We start from the raw sequence: 18,223 nt of genomic DNA, 5'->3' as shown, positions 1-18,223 counted from the left end.
ATCACTTAGGTTTCCCCATGACCTTCCTACCTTCTCCTTTACAAAATGCCATCCTAAATAACCCCCCCCCCCAAAAAAAGATTTTTTAAGCCAAAAAGAAAAAGGAAGGGGGGGGGAAGAGGAACTGAAAGGTTATTTTGAAGAAGAGTTGTAAATTTTTCTGAGGATTAAGTATATATAATATATATGTCCACACACACACATATGCATAGATAATGTCCATTTATGTGAAATGAGGCATAAAATGTATTTTCGTATAATCTACATATAAATGATGTCATCATTGGTTCCAGACCTTATTCATTACTGAGATATTCTCATCTCCATTCCTTTTCATTGATTTCTTATTAGAAATAGGCAAAAGATAGGGAATAGAAAGAAGAAGCAAGAGACAGGCATAATGAGGGTTCAGACCTTTTATTGAACTACAAATACAACCCCCCACCACCCCATGCTGTAAATTCCTTTTGTGTAGGGACCACATTTTATATTTTATATCTTACAGGAACAGGGCAAAAATTTGGTGGATTTTTTTTTTTACATGGAAATTTTTTTTAAAATAAGTTAGCAATCTCTTCAAACATTTTCCCTAACATAGTAATTACTTCTCCTTCCTGAACCTGTCTAAAGAGTACTTCATCAAATCGGGACATCCCATCAAATCCCTGGCTTAATCAGGGATTACAGATGTCAGAAAGCCCAATTAGAGGAATAGAACCCTCTTTTTTCATTCACTTCTTCCTTGGTTTTAGTAGAGTAAGAGGGAGAGGATGTGGGGCTGCTTAGAAGCTGACATACTGATTAAGGATAATGGAATCAAAGGAAGAGTCTGCTGTTACTTAACATAGAAATTAGTCAGCATACCTAGCCCAGGATGACCCTGACTCATCAAAAAAATCACATTATATCTGATGTGTGTTGTGTGTATAATGCATTTTAGGAAGAATTTTAGTAAAATAATAGTTATTAAAACTTTTTATTAAAATTTTTAGTTTCAACATAGTTTAACACATAAAAGGATACATTCTTTTACAGATAAACTGACTCTTAAGTAGAATAATTCATTTCCAACTATATAGGATAAATGAGGTTTTGTATCTTTCCATTTATTTGTGTAGTAGAGTTAAATTGTTGTTTAACAGGGTCTGACTTTTATAAATATATTTGGTGAAATCATATTTAGTCTTTTCATAAGCTAATTATATGATGCATTGAAACTCTAAAACTTAATTTAGAATAGAATTGAAATAATTTTAATTAGTAAAAATTATGAGTTATAGAACCTTATTTTATTTAAAGGAATAATTTCCCTTCAAATATATGTAATAATTTGAAAGTGGCTCACAATGTGCTGTTAACACAGTCTTGCCAGATTTATTTTTAATAAATAATGTTTTGTGATGAACATCTTGATTATATATGACTGGATTCTGCTGAAGTGGTTTTGAAAATTTTTTTTGAAGCAATTTTTCTTAAATAGTTAAAAACATTCTCTAATATATTTTTATTTAACAACATAATCTTATAGAAAAACCTATTAAAATTAGCACTCAAATGATTTACAGTAATAAAGTTTTTAAATGTGACTCTCTGGTACCCTAATTCCCATTTAGACCCCTATTAATTATACTTTCACATGTAAATAAAACCATTTGTAGTCAGAATATATTCCTGGTTCTTTTCCTCTTGTTATTTGGGATAGGTCTTTATTTTCCTCATTTAGTAGTCTTGATATTACAATGTTTTGACTAAATTCAAGTTCTTGAATTTTTTTTTATGATACACAATGCAGCCTGAATATAACTACTTAGCAGAAAGTCTAAATTTGTGGATTCCAAGTGACAAACTACAAAACTGATTTTTACCAGGTTGTTTTGTGTTGTTCTGAACAAAAGATAGAGAAAACAAGCTTAATGACATTTTCTCATTGTCCCTCAGTGTCCTGCTGTATACAGGGATAGTGGGAAACTGCATACACACACACATACATATGTATATGGATGTTAACATAGTTCCTAATTTTATATGTTCACATACATAGTATATACACTTTATATACTCTCTATATGTACATATATACACACACACACACAAACATATCCTAGATTTCTCTTTTCACACTGGTTATTATCTATACATAGTATAGCCATCATTGAATTTACTTGCTGTTAGTAAATCTTTTGATTAATACTCAAAATATAGGTACAGTTTATAAAATATTTTTGCAGCTTTATTTTAACCTCTCTTCTGATCATCATAACTATGAAAAACTTCAGTGTTTGTGTCAGGCAGTATATTTAAGGGATTGTTTATAAACCTGTTTGTATAGCGGTTACCCCTTAAAGTTTTTTTTTTAATTTTTAAAATACTGTAGATATTATTACATTAATAGCTGTCTCGGAGGTCTCATAGGTTATGTAACTGCTGTGAAGAAAGCACTTTAAGCAACGTGAATGTAAGGTGTTGCCTCTCATGGAGACTTTGCACACAGATTGACTTGCCCCTCTAAGCGCCCCAGAGCTGCCGTTTGACGTACTTGATTTGCCTATGCGTGTTCAGTGAAATATCAGAATTAACCAAATTATACATGTACATGTCTATTGTTTTAATTTTTTTCAGAATATATTAGAATTTGCCTATAGAATTAAATGAGTGTCAAGAACATGTGGTATATAAGATTTGCACATGGAGTTTTGGCAGTTGCTAGAAAGCATAAGAATCTTGCTTTAACTAGATGAATGCTTATATTCTGTTAAATGTATCTAATTCCTTTTGCTTCTTTTATGCTAGTTTAGTGCTTTGAGCAACTTTTGACAAGAGTGAAAGATTCTTGTGGCATCTGCAATGACTAGAGCAGAAATTCCAGAGTTAGAAAACTTTGAGCTTAGACTAGACTAGGTTATGACAGGGTGTGGGGCTGTTAATAGAATATTTCTTCTCTTACCTTCCTTTCCTCTGCAGCCTTGCCTCCCCGTCTTTCACAGTTGTCCTGTTTCTTCAGTCTTTCCTAGCCACTAATGGGAAGCTTTTTGCTTCTTTAGGGAGTAACTTGGAGGGCCATTATAAGTAGGTACAAATAAGTCTTCTGTTTCTTTCTGATCTTTATTCTTAGTCTTTACTGACTTTCTTCTTCCCAGTTGCTAGATGATATAGAAAGGGACCTTTTTGTCTGTGGGATTTTTGGGTTGTCAGGATACAAGAAAACTGTTAATTACCCAGTGACCAGCTTCCTTCTATAGCAAATGAGTGATCATTACAAATGATCCACCTTTTCATCCTGCCTTTAAATTCTAAAATATTAGTAGAAAGGAACAAAATTCATAAGAATTGAATTCTAAAATAAGATAGCAGAGTGTGACTTTTGACTTGAATGGGATTACTATAACTGGTTTAAAGTATTTTTCATTGAACTAGAGCAGCATATTTTTTGTAATTCCATTTACCAGTTGTCTTACTACTTCTGAATTTGAGAATATGCTATTTTTTAAGAGATATTTTTAGATGTAGGACTTTTTTTCAGGTAACAGTATTCTTCATTTTCAAATGAGAAAATGCATTTCAAATGTTTACATTCTTGAGGATACTTGGTGAAGCTTTAAATGATAAGATAGCATCCTTTATTCATTGTTATTGATTGCTGAGATGTTAGCTTGAACAGATCAATAATTGACATGGCAGTAAACAATGCAATCTGTTATTTGCCACAGATCCCAGATTACAGGAATGCAGTGATTGTAGCCAAATCACCAGCTTCAGCCAAGAGGTAGGTAGGATCTTCTCATTTCTCTTAAGGAAGATATTAATAGTACAAATAGAGTGGTGTGCCAATTACTGGGGATGAAATAAAATAACTATATTTGTTAACTTGCATTTTTAAAAAAACTTGCAGTCTATGGTAGATCTTCCTTTTGCTATAGTCACTTGTTTTACATGAATTAGCATCAAGTCAACAGGATTTGGGCATCTTTTCTTTAATCCTTCATCATAAAAATGATACTTAGCATATTGGATATTTAACATACTTTTGAACAGTCCATTTTTCTAGGACTGTCGTTTATATAGGCTTTCAGTGAAATTTAAATCAAGTCTCCTGACCATTGAAGTATGTCTATTTATCTCCATCTCTTGGTTAAATTTATTCATCTTTCTTTTAGATGTGGCATGGTATAAAGTCATGTTGTAGTCAATCTCTATTTGGAATTTTTGGTGATTCTCCAGTAATTCTACTTCTTAGTATATCAAAATTATCAATGGGTACAAAACTTACAGGATGGCTTGAAAGAAAAAAAATTCCCCCAACTGTTTTTTGTGGGGGTGCCAAAAGAGAGCATGGAGATAATTTGCAGTCTCGTGAAGATAGCCCAGATCAAACAGGCTCACTTGGACTTCTTCTGACAGTTGTTTGGTATAGCCTTGAAATGAAAAAGTGAATCTTTGATACTCTGATTTTTGTGTCTTGCTCATGACAAATGTTTCTTTCATTCCTTTTTTTCTTCCGTAGCAGAGACCCCCCCCCCCATTTTAAAAAAATGATCTTCCAGCATCAAGATGCCTGTGCTGTACTCTAGAGGAATCAGTATTGAGCTGTAATGTCTTTGCTCATTTTCCAATGATTAATTAGACACAAGCAACAATAGTTGGTCAGTCCTTGTCTTTGTGTTTTTGTTTCAAATGGCCTCTTCATTTGTGTTTCAGTGCAGCTGATCCTGTTTCTTGTGGGCTTGAATGATCCTTGAGGTGTTATCAGTGAGTGCAATATGTCTGACAGTCACTGAAGTGAGCCCTTTAAAAAAGCTCTACCTTTTTGCATGTTTCTTTGGAGAAACATTTCATTCTTAAAATTATAGAATTAAAAACAATAAGAAGAACGAAACATGTGTATGTGAACGCAACACTCTACTAAAAAATAATTAACTAAAGCTGGGAAAACCAGCTTGATTCCGTTTCATCTGGCCAAAGTCAGACGTGGAGTCAGACTAGTATCAGTAGAAGTGAATAGGCATTTGTATAGTACCTGCTATGTGCCAGGCACTGTGCTGAGAGCTTTACAAATATTATCTCATTTGATCTTTACAACAACCCTCCAAGAGTACATGCTTTTATCATCCCCATTTTACAGTGAAGGAAACTGAAGTAGAGATTAAGTGACTTGTCCAAGGTCACACAGTTATTGTCTGAATCTGGATTTGAACTCAGGGCTTCCTGACTGCAGGTCTAGCACTCTTATCTGTTAGGCCACACATGCGTGACCAGTGCATGACCAACAACCATATAAAATTATTGTTTATCCCTAGTAATTTACATGCAATTGTGTCTTATTGTATAAGGATCAAGATGGTGGACTCTAAACCCTGGTATTTAAAGCATTTAACTTGACCTTTTAAATGTCTTTTCCTTAATTTGGTTTAATTAGTAGAAATATGTCTGACAGTTAACGTGCTTGTTTATGTTATTAGAAGGTATGCAAAATGAGAAGCTGAAGCCACATGTGTTTATATGGAGGCCAGATATCTTTCTGTTGATAATTAAAGGATCTTATAGAATTCATTTTCTTTTTAACTAACGGCATCTAATTTCTAATAGGACACTTTTAATTTAGTAATGGTACTGTTGATGCTAATGACAGGCAATGACAAAAAAGTGAAGCCAGCAATGTGGAAGGAGAAAGAAAAGAACTCTTAGCATGTTGGGGTTTTTTTTAATGCTTTTAATTATCTTATAGTTAAATGCTTCCTTTGCCATGGAACTTTGCACTAATAACATTTATGATAGAGTAGAATTAACTAAGTCAAATTAATTTTGATCCTAACCATGTTTAGTTACTAAATACCAAAAGGGAGTTTCAGATCCTAAAGGCATACCAGGATTCTAGTGTGTGTCCACCAAATTACTTCAAATTACAAATGGTAGAGTATATTTCTGCCATCTTCTTTCTGCTGTATTTCTTGTCCAAATAAGTCTCCTCATAACTTCTGAGAACTTTGGTTATAGCTAATAGGAGTAACTCATGCTACAAGATTTACATATTACTTTCCTCTTAGTAATTTCCCAGAGCAGAATAGCATAGAAAAAAGAGTATTTCACGGGGAATCAGAGGACCTAAGTCCAGATTCTGGCTTTCTTTTTGCCTACCTCTGTAAATTTTGGCAAATACTTTTAACCTCTGTAGTGTCTGGTTTCCTTATCTTTATAAAATGAGAGAATTACTTTAATATCTACTCATTAAAATAAAGATTCTTTTCATCTTTTTACTTTATTGATCCCCTCTGAGCATAAAGTGGAGCTGTAAATAGACCCGTAAGACATTTGCTTCAAAACTATTGTGTAATATTAATAACAATTTCAATTATTATAAATTTTTTGGAGGGTTTGGGGGGGTGTTATTTCACTACTCCCTTTCAGACTAGGCTGGAGCTGAATCTGAAACCCCACTCCTTGAATCAGAGCCACATAGCTGCTGCCTCCTTCTTCACATCTAGGGCTTTTGACCTTTCTTTGACCTGGACACCCTGCCCCTAACTCAGGTGCAGGTCCCTTTCTCAGTGAATGGAGTCTGTGTCCCAGCATTGGATAATGAATGACAAATGCCAGTTAGCATATGTTCCTGCTCCTTGCATAAGGTCAGTGCCTTCCCTGCTAGATCTGGGATCTCTTCTTTCCTTGGTACACAACTATGGGCAAATCTGCATGAAGTTCCTGGGCTGGAAGGCTCTGGATTGACCCCAACTCTAGTGCCCCCAGACCTCTCTATTTTTTCCTATGCTGGTCTAGTCAAGAAAAATGTATCTGATTTTTTTTTTTCTCTTGGATTTAGTGAGGTTTGGTCTCTGGCATGTTTCTTGAATCTTTCAAGAGTAGTTGTGGGGGAGAGTTCAACTATAAAACTGCCTTCCTCTCAGTCATCTTGCCTGGCCTCCTCAGTTCTTACCTTTTTTCATTATTTCCCTTGATATTATGGGTCTTTTCTATTTCCAGATGAATCTTACTATTTGATTTACTTCTGTAAAGTATCCCTTTGCTATTTGATTTGCATAGCACTAAATCTGTAAGTAAGCTTTGTGGCATTGTCATTTTTTGTTTTCTTTAAGAAGCATTTTTTAATTGACTGTGTATGGTTATTAACTAAGCTTTCGTATACAGAAATGCTGCCGATTTTTACAGGTTTTTTCTGTAGGCTGGTACTTTGCTAAAAGTAGTAATTGTCTCAGTATCTTGGAATATTCATAACAAACCTAATCAGCAAATAAGTACGGTTTTATCTTCTCTCACCATCTCAGATCACACATCCCATCCAACAAATAGTGTTTTTATAATGACAAAAACAATCTAAAAATTAGCATAACTGATCAGTACATTAGAAAAACATGAGCAGTGTATAACACTTCTGCAAAAGGGTGGGAATATCTTCTAATCTCTTTAAGTCATACTTGTTCTTTATAATTTTGCAACGTTCACTTTTGTTTTGTGTGTGTGTGATCTTTTCTGTTTACATTGGGTAACATGTTAGTCTGTGCCTAATTGAGGTAGCCAGCTAGTGCAGTGGATAAAGTGTTAGACCTGGAGTCACAGACATGTGAGTTCAGATCTGTTCTCAAGACCCTCGCTGATAAAAAAAATGACAAGCAGAATGGTTTCAGAAAAATCTGGGAAGATGCCTGTGAATTGATGCAAAGTAAAGTGAGCAAAACCCAAAGATTGTTGTACACAGTAACTAATATTGTAATGATGATCAACTGTGAAAGACTTAGCTATTCTGTTCAGTACAGTGATCTAAGACAGTTCCGAAGGAATCACAATGAAAAATGTTGTCCAGCTCCAGAGAGAGAGAACTGATGAACTCTGAGTGCAAATTGAAATATGATTTTTTAAACTTTCTGTATTTTTTCTTTTTTTTTGCAATGTATCTAATATGGAAATATATTTTGCATGCTTCCATATGAATAATTGATATCATATTCCTTGCCTTCTCAGTGAGTGAGAGAGGGAGAGAATTGGAAACTCAAAATTTTCTTTCAAAGAATGTTTTTTAAAAAATAAATAATAATTTTGAGTGAATAACATAGTAAATCTGATAATTAGTCATCAAAAAAACTTGAGAGTTATAGAAAGGAGACATTTCTTTATGCTGATAAAGTATTTGATAAAATAGAAATACGGAAAAAGATAGTTTTACCTTTGTATTCTCTGGTCAGTAGATTATCCTTTATACCTTTCCTTCCGGTTGATTTTTTGTGATTTTTTAAAAATGCTTTTTCTGGAGCCGGAGGAGAGACTAGCAAGTCCTTTAACAAAACTCTGCCTCCCTCCATTTCCTCATCTGTGAAATGGTGATGATAATAGTAGAATCTAATCTGTAAAATGAGGACAATAATTGCTTCTGCTTCCTATGTAGTTGTGAGTATAAAAATGAAATAATATTTGTAAAGTGCTTTGCAAACCTAAAAGATATATATGTATGTATATATGTACATATGTATATACATGTATGTATATGCACACATAAATATACGTGGGTATGTAAGTTCATTTTCTTTAAAAATGAAAATAATGCTTTTCTTCCTTAAACCTTAGCAGAAAATAGGCTGGTACTGAGTGACATCCAATTTATTCTTAATATTTGCTTTTAGGGCACAATCCTTTGCTGAAAGACTGAGATTAGGAATTGCTGTGATTCACGGGGAAGCTCAGGATGCTGAGTCTGATTTGGTGGATGGGAGACATTCCCCACCTACAGTCAAAAACATAGCTGCTATACATCCCAGTCTGGAGATTCCCAGTAAGTCCAAATACTTCTTTGCTACCTGTTGCTTGTTAAGGGATGTTTCCTTCTCATCCTTTTTTCTTAATAATTTAATTTTTCTTTTCAAGGAAAAGCTTATAAGAACTTTTTTTTTCAAATCGATGCATATTTATTGTCTGATGCTTACTTTGTGACTACCTTTGTGGGTACAGAAATGAAGACAGTGTTTTCCCTACTTTTGAGTGCCTATTTTAGCACAGAAGAAAAGGTTTTATTTGTACAATTCACACTAAAGGGCAATTTAAAGCAATATATTCATATTGTTGCTGGCTGGATGATATATGGAGTTTAACCTATGTGTATCAGAGAAATTAAGAGAATTAAAAATTGTTGTGGAATTAAATAGTCAAGGAATGCTTTATTGGGGTGACCCATGTAGAAGAACTGACTGCTAAGGAATCATTTGGGATTTAGATTAGCTAAGAGAAAGGGTAGATGCAATAAAATGAGGAAAATGGTATCTACTAAGAACAGAAGAAAAGAACTAAGGCTTCATGTTGGGGAATGTTAATAGGGAGATTCATATTGTTTCAGATCATGCAGAACATTGAATACCAAGGGGTTTAGATTTCAAGTATCATCTTTCTCTTTTCTTTCTTCTTTTTTGCTATTCCAAATAATAAGAATTCTCTGGAAGGCATTTAAAACACCAGTTTGTGAGGATAAACTCCATTGGAGAGAGAGAATACAGAACACAGGTAGCCACAGAGCTAAAGAATTTTCTTGATCTGGAGCAGGATCTGAGAATCCACTGTTTTACCAGTCAACTTTGCCTACTCCGTAATCTTGTATTTCTCTTTTTCTTTGGCAAAAATATCTCCTTCTTGGTATCTAGGTTTACAGGGCCTCTTCTTGGAGTGTCAGTAAGATGATTTGGAATTTTTACACCTGAAATATTGACTCTGGTAGAAGTGGCAATGACAGATTTCTGATGTGTGCTTCTTAGAGGGACACAGTTGATGGTCAGAGGTCCAGCAGCAAGCTACTAGCCAGCTGCTTCAGGAAAACCACTCGATTGCCCCTGTGGCAGCCAGTGATCATGATCAGAACAGGGCCTGGGGTGATGCTAGCTTGAAATCTCCTCACATGCCGGCTGAAGGGGTTTTTGCCATGACCTAGCAGCTTTCTAGGTGCATCTCCTCATTAGGATAATACGTAGACATTTTGCAAATCTTTACCACACCGGTTCCTCCATTCTTATTACCACCAACTGACTTTGAGAGAGTAACAGGCACCTTCTCTTTCTTTTTCCTTTCAGTCTCAGTTTTTTGGTGCAGCATATTCTGCTTGTACATGGCTCTCTGAGAATACATTTCAGACTTGGAGTATCTACTGATCCCCCAAGCCAGAACCGGGTTCCAACTGCAATGCTTTCAAGGCTTTTTCATCACATTTTCAGTCACATCTTCCTTTTTGTTCTTCTTTTTTTCTTTTTGACCTCCTTTTTCTTTGGTTCATTTGGGAGCTTTTTGTCGACCATCTTGAGAGAAAGGAAAAGCAAATTACATTCTGGACTTCCGATCTTTTAGATTTTTTTTTTTTGAGCTATTGAAAATATGCAGACATGTTGATTTGGTCCTATATAGATATATGTTCTCTGATCACACTTGGGTCTTGACTATTTCATGGCATTCCTTCTATTCATCTCCATTTCTTTGCCATATTCCACACCATAGGCTGTTCAAGCCTTCTCAAGCTCTCATCTGCAACTATCTTTTTTCTCAACAAGTGACCTGGCTCCCTACTTTAGGTGAGTAGTTTTAGACCTTTTCTCCCCTCTACCAACTCCTCACTGTGTCTCTGACTTCACTCATCCTTCTCACCTTCTGCTTGCTACATGGACCTGGAGAAAGTCAGGAAACCATTTTTATTGCAATAAGAGGCAGTCTTGCTTTTTTCTAATTCACTTGCTATCACTTACCTCATTCTTCATAGCAACTATTTCTTTATCTTCTTCTCAAGCCTTCCATGACCCTCCCTCTCCAGATCCTTTCAGCTAAGAACCTTACTTCGTACTTTACCTTTTCACTGAAAAACTTGAGTCCATTCACCAAAAGCTCCCAGTTCTTCCTCTCTTCTCATCTCAGTCATTCAGACTTCTTTCCCCACTTTTTCCTCCTCCATTGAAGAGGCTTTCTTGCCAAGGCCAACTGCTGTGTGTACCCTTAATCTCATCCCATTTTGTCCAAGAGATTGTCTGCTGTTGTCTCTGTTCTCTCTAACCTTCAGGCTATCGACTACTCCTTTGCTCTTGCCTGCAAACATGTCTTCTTTCTCCTTAAAAATCATTCAGTAGATCCTACCATACCTATTAGCTGTCATCCTGTATCTCTATAACAGCTAAACTCCTTCAGGAAAGTCATCTCTTCCTTAACTTTTTTCTAACCCTTCTACAGTCTAGCTTGTGACCTCAACATTCAACTGAAATTGCTTTCTCCATAGTTACTACCAATGATCTTTTTACTTAACTAAATCCCATGGCCTTTTCTCAACCCTCATCTTTCTTGACTCTCAACAGTGTTTGACACTTGATCCCCATTTCCTCCTGGATATGTTTTCTTCTTCTGGTTTTTGTGACACTGCTCAACATTTGTTCCTAAAACTTTGAGTTCCAACTTCTCTTCCTTCCTCCCTCCCCACCCATTCCCTTTGGGAAGGCAAGCAATTCAATATAAGCCATATCTGTGTAGTTTTGCAAATGACTTCCATAATAGTCATGTTGTGTAAGGCTAACTATATTTCCCTCCATCTTATCCTGCCCCCCATTTCTTCTTTCTTTTGACCTTGTCCCTCCCCAAGAGTGGTTACTTCTAATTGCTCCCTCCTCCCATTTGCCCTCCCTTCCATCATCCCCCCCCACCCTGCTTATTCCCTTCTCCCCTACTTTCCTGTAGTGTAAGATAAGTTTTCATACCAAATTGAGTGTGCATGTTATTTCTTCCTTGAGTCAAATGTGATAAGAGTAAGCTTCACTTTTTCCCTCTCATCTCCCCCCTTTTCCCCTTCATTGAAGAAGCTTTTGCTTGCCTTTTTTATGAGATAATTTGCCCCATTCCATGTCTCCCTTTCTACTCTCAATATATTCCTCTCTCACCCCTTAATTTTATTTTTTTAGATATGATCCCTTCCTATTCAACTCACCTTGTGTTCACTGTCTCTCTCCGTGTGTGTGTGTGTGTGTGTGTGTGTGTGAAATCTCTCCAACTACCGAGATACTGAGAAAAGTTTCAAGAGTTACAAATATTATCTTTTCATGTAGGAATGTCAACAGTTCAACTTTAGTAAGTCCCTTAGGATTTCTCTTTCCTGTTTACCTTTTCATACTTTTCTTGATTCTTGTGTTTGAAAGTCAAATTTTCTTTTCAGCTCTGGTCTTTTCATCAAGAATGCTTAAAAGTCCTCTGTTTCATTGAATGACCATTTTTCCCCTGAAGTATTATACTAAGTTTTGCTGGGTAGGTGATTCTTGGTTTTAGTCCTAGTTCCTTTGACTTCTGGAATATCATATTCCAAGTCCTTTGATCCCTTAATGTAGAAGCTGCTAGATCTTGTGTTATCTTGATTGTATTTCCACCATACTCAAATTGTTTCTTTCTAGCTGCTTGCAGTATTTTCTCCTTGCCCTGGAAACTCTGGAATTTGGCCAGAAATTCCTAGGAATTTCTCTGTTTAGATTTCTTTCAGGAGGTGATCAGTGGATTTTTTCAATATTTATTTTGCCCTCTCGTTCTAGAATATCAGGGCAGTTTTACTTGATAATTTCATGGAAGATGATGTCTAGGCTCTTTTTTTGATCATGGCTTTCAGGTAGTCCCATAATTTTTAAATTGTCTCTCCTGGTTCTATTATTCCAGGTCAGTTGTTTTTCCAATGAGATATTTCACATTAGCTTCCATTTTTTCATTCTTTTGGTTTTGTTTTATAATTTCTTGGTTTCTCATAAAGTCATTAACTTCCATCTGTTCCATTCTAATTTTGAAAGAGCTCTTTTCTTCAGTGAGCTTTTGAACCTGCTTCTCTATTTGGCTAATTCTGCTTTTTAAAGCATTCTTCTCCTCATTTACTTTTTGGATTTCTTTTGCCAATTGAGTTAGCCTATTTTTCAAGGTGTTATTTTCTCCAGAATTTTTTTGGGTCTCCTTTAGCAAGCTGTTGACTCACTTTTCATGATTTTCATGCATCGCTCTCATTTTTCTTCCCAGTTTTTCCTTCACCTGTCTAACTTGATTTTCAAAATTCTTTTTGAGCTCTTCCATGGCCTGAGCCCATTGAGTGGGCTGGGATACAGAAGCCTTGACTTCTGTGTCTTTCCCTGATGGTAAGCATTGCTCTTCCTCATCAGAAAGGAAGGGAGGAAATACTTGTTCACCAAAAAAAGAAAGTAACCTTCTATGGTCTTATTTTTTTATTTTTTTTTCCCTTTTCTGGGCATTTTCCCAGCCAGTGACTTGACTTCCAAGTCTTCTTTCCACCCCCACCTCGCCTCCAGAGCTTGGGGTCTGAGATTAAAATGCTGCTTCCCAGCCTCAGGGCTTTGGGTGGGGGCAGGGCTGCTATTCAGTGTGAGATCAAGTTCAGGTGCTCAGGTGGGGGCAGGGTCACCACACAGGGTTTATGTGGAGACCTTCAACAATGGATCCAGGCTCCTGCCTGCTTGGGGAGCCCCTGTCTGCTCCCGCCTCCGCTGCTGCCTCCCAAGGGGGCCTGAGTTATGGGGACACCTTGCTCCCCTCTCGGTGAGCCAAAAAGACTCTCTCACTGACCTTTAGCACCCGTGGGTGGAAGGACCTGGGCTGCTGCTGGAGATTCTGTCCCTGAAGCCTGCTTGGTTCTGCTCCCCTTGGCACCACGGCCAAGGCAGGGCTGAGCTCTGCTCCAGGTCCGGGGCACGACGGACCTTTTGTGTCAGGTTTTCAGGGCTCTCTGGAACAGAATTCTCGTCTGCTCCGTTGTTCTGTGGCTTCTGCTGCTCCAGAATTTGTTGGGAGTTCTTTTTTACAGATATTTTATGGGCTGTGGGTTTGGAGCTAGTGTATGTGTGTCTTTCTACTCTTCCATCTTGGCTCCTCCCCCCATCACTTCTGTATCATAAAGTATCATCAAGTATTCTTTATCATCAGTTTTATGGAGTCATGATTAATTATTAGAATACTTAAGGCTTTCAGAATTTTTTTATTTTTTGCAATGCTGTAGTCATTGTATGACTTGCTCTTTTAATTCTCATTTCACTTTATGTTATAAAATAGAAAAGGGAAATAGGTCATTCTGTTACAGTCATGGGGGCCAGGGGAAGGGTCTTTTTCTTAGGCATTGGCAGTAAGATTCTTGCCAGAGTCCTTAATAGGCTGATCTTTTACCTGAAAGATGGTCATCTACCTGAGAGCCACTGTGGCTTCAGAAAGGTCTGAGGAATATAGTGTTTGCTCCCTGATAATGCCAGGAGAAATGTCAGGAGCAAAATGGAAGTCTGTGTCCAGATGTTCTTTGTTCTGACCATGGCTTTTGATACTGTCGGTCATGAGGTCTTGTGAAAGATGATGGCAAAATTTGGTTGCCCAGAAAAGTTCATTAGTATAGTACACCAGTTCCGTAATGTCATGTTTTCAGGAGTTCCTGATAATGGACAGTGCTTTTACACTGTCCTAGTAACCAGTAGAGTGAAGCCAGACTGTGTGCTTGTCCCATGCTATTTAAGCATGTTGTTTTCAGCAGTGTCTTCAGATACCTTCAGTGACCACAAAAATGGCATCAAGTGTCAGCTAGTGAACTGATAGTAAATTATGTAACTTGAAAAGTCTCCAAACCAAGATTTAAGTGACGGGAGAGTTGCTCAACTTTTTGTTTGCAGATGTTTGTGCACTCAGTACAGCCTCTGAGGCTGAAATACAGCTGAGTATGGATCACTTCTCTGCCACTTGTGCTAGTTTTGGCTTGACAATTAACACCAAGAAAACAGAAGTTCTTTACCAACCAGTACCACACCATCCATATATGGAACCACTGATTACAGTAAATGGAATGGTTTTGATTGTTGTGGATAAGTTCACTTACATTGGCAGTATGCTTTCCAGGGATGTACATATAGGTGATGAAGTTGATGTTTGGGAGGCTCCAAAGTAACATGTAAGAGTGAAGGCAGGCGCTCATACAGAGGTCAGAAGTAGCAATACAAGGACACTCTCAAGACATGGGTTACACTGGCACAATACCACCGTAGCATAGTGTGTCTGCATCAAAGAAAGCACTGTGCTCTATAGACAAAGCAGAATTGCAGTAGCTCAAAAGAAATGTGAGATGTGCAAATTTAGAGCCATCCCTGCTTCAGATGTTCGTATGAACTATCATACGCTGTATGATACGCTCAGATACGAGCATTCTGAACTCGTATCAATCTGAACAGCCACAGTCAGTCACACTGTACATTGATAGTGATGCCATGACATTATCAAATTAACTTTCCCAAGTGATGGATATCCACTTTGTTTCCAGTTCTTTGCTATAACAAAGTGACCAAAAGTACTTTTGTACGTTTGGGCCCATTCTTTCCAACTTTGATTTCTCTAGGGTTGTAGTAATATGTCAAAAGTTGCATTCAGTTTAATGACATTTGGGGGTAGAGTTACAAATTGATTTCCTGAATGGTTGGACCCATTCTCTGCTCCATCAAAGTTGCATTTTTGAGCCTCTCCTTCCAGAGTCCCTCCAACCAAGGGTCTGTTTTTCTTTTTTGTCACCTTTACTGCTCTGAACTTCAAACCAACCTCCTCCCTTTGCAATTGAGGAAACTCTGGTTCAAGAGGTTAAGTCCAAGGTTCTAACAGGTGGAATTTGAACTTGGGTCTTCTGACTGCAACTTTGATTAAGCAGAGCCACATAAGTAAGTGGTAAGTGACAAAGACAGGATTCCAACTCAGATCCTCTGATTCTAGACTTGGTCATCTTTCCACTATTTATACCATGTTGTGATTAATGATCTAAGATGCCTGAAAGAATCACTTGGAAGAGATTTATTTAAAGAAGCAGAATTGATGAGTCTAAAATTCTCAGATGTTATAAGTAATACAAAGCTGTTCTTTCTTTTTGTACTACCAGTATTCTTGTATTTGCCTGCACAAAAATCTGCCCTTAATGACTTTATTTGAACATTCTAGACTATATTAGCTAAATTTATTTTCTTTTTCAACCTCAAATAGTCCCTTTTTTAACTCTAGTAGCTATACCTTAAAAACTGAAGTAGAGATCTTCACATCCTAGATTTTACATCAAAAAAATTCAGCCTTTTAGATCAGATGCAGGATAATTTTTTTAAAAAAGGAATAATTTTTTATTGTTTAATTTTATTAAATTGTTATTAAAATAATTTTTGTTAAATTATTTTTATACATTGATATCTTTTGTTTTTTCTTCACTTAACTTCCCATCCTCCCCTTTCTCTCGCAGAGAGTTATCCCTTATTACAAAGAATAAAAAGGAGAAAGAAAAAACAATTTAGCAAAATTAAATAGCACGTCAGTCAAATCTGGCATCATACACAGGTTTCCATACCCAGTCTCCTCTTTCTGCAGAGGAGAGAGGGAGATAACATTCTCATTTCTTAGAGGACAAGCTTAGTTGTTATAATTTCATAGTATTCAACTTCAATTTTGTTTTATTCTTCCGTTTGTAATGTTGAAGTCATAGTGTATGTTGTTTTCCTGCTTCTGCTTACTTCACTCTGCATTGGTTCATGTAGGTTATCTCATTCTTTTCTGTATTCATTAGATTCATAGTTTTCTTGTAGTTCTGTGACAATTCATTACATTCATGTGCCACAATTTGTTTATTGGTTGCAAGGGTGAGATTCTTAAAAGGCTTCAGTGATTCAAGATATATCAGTCATTCACTCTTTCTTTTCGACAGCAAGTATTTGTTAAGTGCCTTCTGTTTTTCAGGCATTGTACAAAGTCAAAAATTAAATAGCCTTTGCCCTTGTCAAGTTTACATTGTATTGGATGAAACACCAGCAATTCACAAGCATTTAGTTGTGTAAATGCTCCTTCTATGTCAAATTGTACTAAACGCTGGAGAAATAAAGAAAAATCAAAGTAGGGAAGAAACCAGCAGTTAGGAGAAACCAGGAAAAGCCTCTTGCAGGGTTTTGTTTTTTTTAATTTGAGTTTTGATAAAGGTCATTTATTCTTTGAGATGGACCTGAGGTGAAGAAATCGTTCTGGGCATGGGAATAGTCAGTACAAAGGCACAGAGATGGTAGATGGAGTTTCATGTATGAGGATCTGCAAAATGGCTTGACCATTACATATGTGGAGGGGAATAATGCATAAGAAAGAAGACCAGAAAGACAGTAAGAAGCCAGATTGTGAAGAGCTTCAAATGACTGAAGTGTTTTAGTTGATTCTAGAGGAGGCCTTGAAGTTTGTTAAGTTGGGAGACTGAGGTGGTCAGACCTGTGCCTTATCACTTGGGCAACTTTTTGGAAGGTAGAATAGAGAGTGTAGAGACTTGAGGCAAGGAGTTCAAGAGGTTTAATAAGGGCCAGGATATTCCTTGTGTTGGCAGAAATAAGGGGATAGATATGAGAGATCTGGAAAAGGAAGGTGCAGTATTTGTCAACTGATTTTATATATGTGTGTGTGTGTGTGTGTGTGTGTGTGTGTGTGTATGTGTATGTGTATGAAGTAGGAATAACAGCAAACTTGGTTTATTGGGAGGATAGTGGTGCATTCCACAATTGTAGGGAAGTTTGGAAATAATGTTATTTTGGGGGTTGGAGAGCTCATGAGTTGTGTTTTGACCATCTTAAATTTGAGATACCTGTAGGATGTCTGGTTCAAAATGTTGCACACACAGTTGTTGATACAGGACTGGAGCTCACTAGAAACTAGATTGTGACAGGATATATAGAACTGCAAATCATCAGTTCATGGGAAGTAAGGGTAATTGAAGGAGAGAATACAGAAAAAACAAATGAGGATCTAGAAACAAAATCTTAGGACAGTGGATGGAAATACAGCAAAAGAGACTAAGAAGGCATGATCAGACTGTTAAAAAAAGTGTGGTAAAGAAAACAAGAGAAGAGAAATCTAGCAGTTCGTCAGAAACTTCAAGAGGTTGAGAAATGTAAAAATTGAGAAAAGACCATTAAATTCATCAATTAAGAACTTACTGGTAAGTTGGTAACTTTGATAAGTTGTAAGATAATTGGTAAGTTTGATTTGAGTGATGAGGTCAGAAATGAGATTATAGAGTGTTTAGGAGAAAGTGAAAGGAGACAAAGCATCAAATACTCTTTTGAGGAGTTTACTTGATAAGGAGAGGTAAAGTAGGGTTTTTAAAAGTTGAGAGAGACTTAGGGAGTTTTTCTGTGCAGCCGGTAAGGAACCTGGTAGATAGGGAGAAACAGTTAGAGACATTGGGAATAGGATG

The 18,223-nt window shown here is 36.6% G+C and overlaps 1 protein-coding gene across 2 annotated transcripts in view; it reads left to right on the top strand.

The window, feature by feature from the left end:
* The window catches only part of PRPSAP2 (phosphoribosyl pyrophosphate synthetase associated protein 2), a 65,331-nt gene that overhangs the window by 34,848 nt on the left and 12,260 nt on the right, over nt 1-18,223 (top strand). For both annotated transcript variants that reach the window (XM_072596859.1, XM_072596861.1), the window contains 2 exons: nt 3,708-3,763; nt 8,628-8,776. In XM_072596859.1, coding sequence (XP_072452960.1) covers nt 3,708-3,763; nt 8,628-8,776 — 205 coding nt within the window. The remainder of the gene's footprint in view (nt 1-3,707; nt 3,764-8,627; nt 8,777-18,223) is intronic.

This window comes from Notamacropus eugenii, chromosome 3 (assembly GCF_028372415.1).
Source record: "Notamacropus eugenii isolate mMacEug1 chromosome 3, mMacEug1.pri_v2, whole genome shotgun sequence".
NCBI classification, from domain to species: domain Eukaryota; kingdom Metazoa; phylum Chordata; class Mammalia; order Diprotodontia; family Macropodidae; genus Notamacropus; species Notamacropus eugenii.
The sequence above is the reverse complement of the archived record's forward strand: the minus strand, read 5'-3'. Positions and strand labels throughout refer to the sequence as shown.